This window comes from Procambarus clarkii, chromosome 21, assembly GCF_040958095.1.
Source record: "Procambarus clarkii isolate CNS0578487 chromosome 21, FALCON_Pclarkii_2.0, whole genome shotgun sequence".
NCBI classification, from domain to species: domain Eukaryota; kingdom Metazoa; phylum Arthropoda; class Malacostraca; order Decapoda; family Cambaridae; genus Procambarus; species Procambarus clarkii.
Window position 1 is genome coordinate 28,389,982 of NC_091170.1, and position 6,580 is coordinate 28,396,561.

General features: G+C 42.9%; 1 protein-coding gene across 1 annotated transcript; it reads left to right on the forward strand.

The window, feature by feature from the left end:
• Positions 1-3,707: 3,707 nt before the first annotated feature.
• On the forward strand, positions 3,708-4,379 carry LOC138367228 (oviduct-specific glycoprotein-like). Its single transcript, XM_069328633.1, has one exon. The coding sequence runs from the start codon at positions 3,708-3,710 to the stop codon at positions 4,377-4,379; it is 672 nt and encodes a 223-aa protein (XP_069184734.1).
• The last annotated feature ends 2,201 nt before the right edge of the window (positions 4,380-6,580 follow it).

The following is a 6,580-nucleotide window of genomic DNA, read 5'->3' on the forward strand; positions in this document are numbered from 1 at the left end:
TTAATTTCAAAGTAGTTAGTGTAAAAAAAAAATCCTTTGCAATGTAAATCAGTTCTTGTGTTCATCACAACGCAAGTAATTAACTTTTAACTGATACTTTCGCTTTAAAAGTAGGTAATTTTTGCTTCTGTATACTTTAGCACACCTGAAAATTATATAACTGGGATAAATGGTTAGTTATATACTAAATACTGTTCTTTCAATGCTCGTAAGTGGCACTAGATAAAACTAATAGGCTCTTGATTTTTGTATATTGACTTTACCCACACACACACACACACACACACACACACATACATTGACAAGGCAGACAAAGAGACAATTTAGCACGGGTGGTACACGCACAAGGGAACACAGATGGAAAGTACCTAAATGAGCCACAGAGACATAAGAAAGAATTTCTTCAGTGTCAGGGTAGTTAACAAATGGAATACACTAGGAAGTGATGTGGTGGAGGCTGACTCCATTCGAAGTTTTAATCTTAGATATGATAGATACAATAGGAACTGGAATCTATATACACCAGTTGATTAGGATTTGAGAGACGGGACCCAAGAGCCGTGACTGATCCCCCGCAAATACAACTAGGTGTGTACAACTAGGCGAGTACACCCAATACTCTTTATTTAGCAATTATGAAATCAATAAAGTCGACTGTGAAAAAGCTTTTAACACTGCGACATGATTTGTGATCACACAATAAACACATTTGTTATCTGACGGTAACAAAGCATGTGTCCAAAACTCGCACAAGCAAAGCAAGATTATTTAAACCCCTGAATATCTGATTGACAGCTCATGAAAAAATAACAATTTAACTGACATTATATGATATAGTTCCCGGTACCACCTCAAGATTCCTGCATTAGTTCTCCCTCAACCCCACGAAAGGTTAATTGACCATACAGTTCCACGGTAATGTACATCGAGGAATATTCTTCGTCCAGATTGTGATATTTGCTTTCAAATCACATGACATGCTAGTTAGTTCAACTCCATTGTTATGTCTTAAACCTTGGTGGGAAATGTTATACCCAATTTCTCTTTCGTTCCATCTCCGGCTGTTGTTGGGTTGCTGTAACATTCTTTTCCGTACCTTACACTTCCAACTGTCTCGCAGGAGCAGCTACACAGGTAGTCGTTATCCGTAATCTGTAATTTATCACCTCTTTGTTGCTGCCGCTGACATCATATATCATTTACCTTACCTCCCTTTCCGCCGTTATTGGTAATAATTTGCAATTAAATCAAACTTTGAGTCCATAGCATGACTACTTTTCTTGATCTCAATCAACATATACAATTTAAAACAATATTGGGGTTTGAAATATTAGTGTAACAAAATGCGTTTGCAATTTATTTCTCGGATGTGTCATGCATTTTTAATGTTTTTTGTTATATTTAGCGAGCATTGCAAAAGACATGGTGCTATATATTATATTATTCAAAGTCATACTGAGTGAGGCTTTTTTTTTCATTTGGAACTCAATAGTTTATTATACATTTAAATATTTCTGGTAATAGGTTGTACCACACAGGCAATACATTTTAGGGACTATACCACACAACAAATGAATTAGAAAAGGATAAGCTACGTATGCACTATAATTTAAAGGGTATTTCAATTTACAATCGATATATATCAAAGTTTATACCTCACAAGTAATACATTTTATTGCGTGTGCCACAAGAGCAATATATTTTAAAGTTTACAGAGCACAGTGCTTTTTAATCATTATATCACACACACAATTAATTTTAAGGAAATACAGCTGAAACAATACATTCTAAAGGGAACATTTCTCAAGCAATACAACCAGAGGTAAATTTGCGGGTGATTGTGAGAGTGTGGCCGGCGGACTTTTTCTTCTGTCCCCCAGCAAAATATATTCTTGGACGGACAAGCGGCAGGGGACCCACCAGGCAAACGGGAAACTGACTTGGGGGCCAATTAGGAAAGTACACAAGTGCCAAAGGCATGTGACTAGAAGACAAGGAGAGCTGTACGGGGCAAGAAAAGTTGTGTGCGAAGTTTAAATCTTTGTGCTCCTTGAGACATATATATTGTTACCGTTCCCGTTAATATTAATAATTGGTCGGAAGTTGCGTTAAAACCTTCACTTAAAAAAATCATCTTTCTTTGTATCGCTTTTTAAGGCCTTTTTATTTTTCAATTTCTTTCTCCTTTGTCAATTCTCTGGCCACTCTACTATATCCTGCTAGTTAATATATGGCTTGTTTCCACGAAACTAAATTCCCGTCTCATAATGTCCTCTACGAAGCCCCAATATCGACTATGCATTATCAGTAGTCTCTCAATAGGCCCATAAGCATAGTCCGCTCTGGTCAATCCCTCTCAGGTCTATTTACTTCCCTTCTATCATTCTGTCACTCATCCTCTCTGCTTCTTCTTTCTCTTTACCTCTCTCCCAGCCCAATTCCTCTCTCACACTTCACCTTCTACTTCTGCTGGCTTTCCACCTCTCACCCCCTCCCCTTTTCTTTCTCCCACACTCTAATTCATCTTCTCTAATTCGACCACTTACCACCCGTACTTTTCTTCTCTGTTTGCCTTTCTCATCCAATTCCCCACTTCGCTTTCATACCTCTCCTCCGTCCCACTTCTCTTTTTCCTCTTTTCACACCCTCTTCTTTTTTCTTCTGCTCCTCCCCCTCTCTCTTTTAACTTCCCACCACCTTCTATTATTTGCTTCTTCACCCTTTCCTTCTCTATTTCCACCCTCACCCCCTCAATGGATTATGCGTCCCCTATATATTGTCTCTATGTTGTCAAAATAGAACAAGCACCTAGAGAAATGTCACCAGATACACCACAAAACTCGGGAAAGTGAATTAAGTCTAAAGACTAAAGGAACTAAACTTTTCATACCTGGAATAGCGAGAAGAAAGTAAGAGAGATGTGATCACCCTTACAAGATGCTCAGAAAATAATATATTGAGTGGAAGATAAAGTCCTCCTACTTGCGAAGAGAGCAGACAATGACCACTATAGTATATATGGAAACCGTGTGCCTGAAAAAGCCTCAAAGATGTCTGTATCACTGGCCGACTCTAGTGTCCACAACCGTATGTTATATTGAGACAAAAGAAGAGTAAGTAAGTTGGAGGAAGCGAACTCCAAAACATGGCTTCACGTGCAGATGTGACAGAATCAACAGTGTTTAGGAACTAATCTGCACACCACTTTGATTAGTCAAAGTTCCCCACTCTCCCAGGTTACACTCCTTCAAAGTTCCCCCCTCTCATAGGTTCAACTCCTTCACAATCCCCCATCTTTCAAGTTCAAATCCTTCACAGTAATCCCACCCCAAGGCTCAACTCCCTCGCGTTTCCCCCTCTCTTAGGGGCCAGCATCCTCCACACTGCCCTGCTCCAAGGATGAACATCCTTCACAGTCCCCCCGTCCCTCCACCCTCTCTCCCAGGCTCAAGATCTTCCACGTCTGGACTATGGGCGCACATAAAACTGCCACACCAGAATATATCATAATCAAACTAGAAGACCGAGAACATAAACACGGTGTTTGTGAGCGGCTTCGGGCACACATGTTCAGGTCTGGCTTCTCGGTGGATGCTGCTGACCGCTTCATCTTACATGAGGGTTTTCTCTGAGATGTTTTATTTTTATTACCTTGCGTTTGATCCTCGCAAACTCATGACACGGTAATACTCTATATCGGTGCTGGTATGGTGAGTGTCACGGCTGGCATGGTGCGTGTCACGGCTGGTATGGTGCGTGTCACGGCTGGTATGGTGCGTGTCACGGCTGGCATGGTGCGTGCCACGGCTGGCATGGTGCGTGCCACGGCTGGCATGGTGCGTGTCACGGCTGGCATGGTGCGTGTCACGGCTGGCATGGTGCGTGTCACGGCTGGCATGGTGCGTGCCACGGCTGGCATTGTGCGTGTCACGGCTGGCATGGTACGGGCCACGGCTGGCATGGTGCGTGCCACGGCTGGCATGGTACGGGCCACGGCTGGCATGGTGCGTGCCACGGCTGGCATGGTACGGGCCACGGCTGGCATGGTGCGTGCCACGGCTGGCATGGTGCGTGCCACGGCTGGCATGGTGCGTGCCACGCCTGGCATGGTACGGGCCACGGCTGGCATGGTGTGTGCCACGGCTGGCATGGTGCGTGCCACGCCTGGCATGGTGCGTGCCACGGCTGGCATGGTGCGTGCCACGCCTGGCATGGTACGGGCCACGGCTGGCATGGTGCGTGCCACGGCTGGCATGGTGCGTGCCACGCCTGGCATGGTGCGTGCCACGCCTGGCATGGTACGGGCCACGGCTGGCATGGTGTGTGCCACGGCTGGCATGGTGCGTGCCACGCCTGGCATGGTGCGTGCCACGTACTAAGGTCGTTGCCACGCCACGTGATGTTTATTGCATATGATAAACATTTGATCTTAGTCCATGACAGGAAAGGTAATAGTCATGCTGTCCTGAAATATTAAGACGCCAGAGTAGTAGTTCCATGTTTCCTGATTTTTGCCCTGAGTGAAAGATCGCTGTTTTAATATCCTTTATGTACTGATATTTGGGTTACAAGTCTTGTCAGCACTTGTCATGAAGGGCGTGATTACCCTGCTAAATGAAAGGAAGAAATGTTTTGAAAGATATATATATATTAGAAAGATTTTCTTGACATCTGTCGCACTTCTTCCTGTCGTCTTAACATTTGCTGTACATACATCACAAGTCTACCAAATTACCTTTATCATATCAATAACAAGCTTCCCTACACCGCTACAATCATTCATAATCATGTCATTATCATTCTCAATTTTCTTACCACTTCTATTGCATTGTCATCATTACTCATTTTATATTGCTTCTTCCTTCATCTTCCCTCTGAACTATACTTATTACAATTACCTTTCATTTATATTCTCTTCGTCCTTCACAAGCGGCCTACTTCTATCCCTATTTTCTCTCAACATCTCTTCCGTCCACCGCTTATTACGTCTATCCGTCGCTCTCTTCTTCAGTTGCTTCCATTGTGGTGGTAACCTCTCCTTGACCGCTCTTCAAAGCGGCGACTTCTAGTGGTCTACCGAGAGGGCAGTAACCCCCGTCCTTGCTGTCCACGGTAGCGGTGACCTCTGCTTGCTATCCTTCGCCCATCAGGTCTGTCCTTCACTCTAATTCACCCTAGTGTCATGAACCTACACCAGGACGGCGTGTCTGTGTATGAGGTAGAGGTGTAGAGGACAGGGGGACGGAACTCTGCCTTTTTACTATCCATAAGGTTGAAAGAGGGCGGGGAGAGTCTAAGAGATGTCTTCTCCTCCGACATTGTCTCCCTAGTGATGATGAGTGGTGATTCTCTTCACCGTCACTGATTTGAAATCTTCCCACCCTACCCCAATCTCTCCACCGTCATCTCTGCCCAAGCATACATAACCATTAACCCTCCCTCCATCTCTGCCACCCCCCACCAACAACAACTATAGCTTCTATCTCAAGACAACACCAGTTGCTCAAAACACATTTCCAGTACTTAATATCTGGCAGCTATCACATAATTCAAGTGACAAATACACCATGTGTCAACTTTGGGAAAGCAAAACATGCATTCTCTTTCACATTTTTTGTCCAATGTCCAATATTGACTGACTCCCGATGCCCGAGTTGAGAAATCGTAACCTTTGTAAATATTATTTAAATAAGGGAACACTTTATGATGTACTGAATCTGTACCGAAGATTTACTCTGCAATTCAAGAATTATGTAATGAATGTCATGTAATTATAACTTGCTTCTGTTAAAGCAATTTAATCACCTTCTGTGGTTGAGTGTTCAGTAACTCACAATGTACAGTAGCAGATCTCTAACACTATATATGTAAAACAGATGAAAATGTATATTTGCTGGTTGGTATTGTATAGATGTTTAGTATATAGTATAGATAGTATAGATGTCCATGTTTATCGAAGAAAATCAAAATCTCCCCACGAAATGCTCACTCACAAACCCATTTATCAATAAGTAAATCAACTCACCCCATCTATTAAACTTATCGATTGAATACATACCCATTTTTTCACCAACGCATCTATTAATATACCTACCCAACCCCCCCTTACCCACATACCAACTTACCAATGAACAAACTCACCCATTCTCCTTCCATACTCCCAACCCAACAGTTAAAATACCCACTCACTTGTCAACCATACACCAACCCAACAACCCAACCACATACATTTCCAGTGGGTTGGACATGTATGTGAGAAGGGCTTAGGTGGTTATAGATAGGAGCTGCCTCGTATGGGCCAATAGGCCTTCAGCAGTTACTTTTGTTCTTATGTTCTTATGTTCTTATGTTCTTAAAATACCCGCACACTCTCCATCCATACACCTACCCAACAGTTAACATACCCACCTTACCTCTTACCTCTCACCAACACATCTACTAACATACTCATCTATTCTCCTACTAACGCGGTGTAAACTCATTTGCCTTAATCAAATACAAGTTTCCCCCATTGATTCACCAATGGTAAGACCCAAAATACATAATTAGAGAAGACGTGAACATTTTAGTTCACTTAAAC

Coding starts and splice junctions, on each gene's coding strand:
- LOC138367228 (XM_069328633.1), top strand. CDS start 3,708: ATGGTGAGTGTCACGGCTGGCATGGTGCGTGTCACGGCTGGTATGGTG.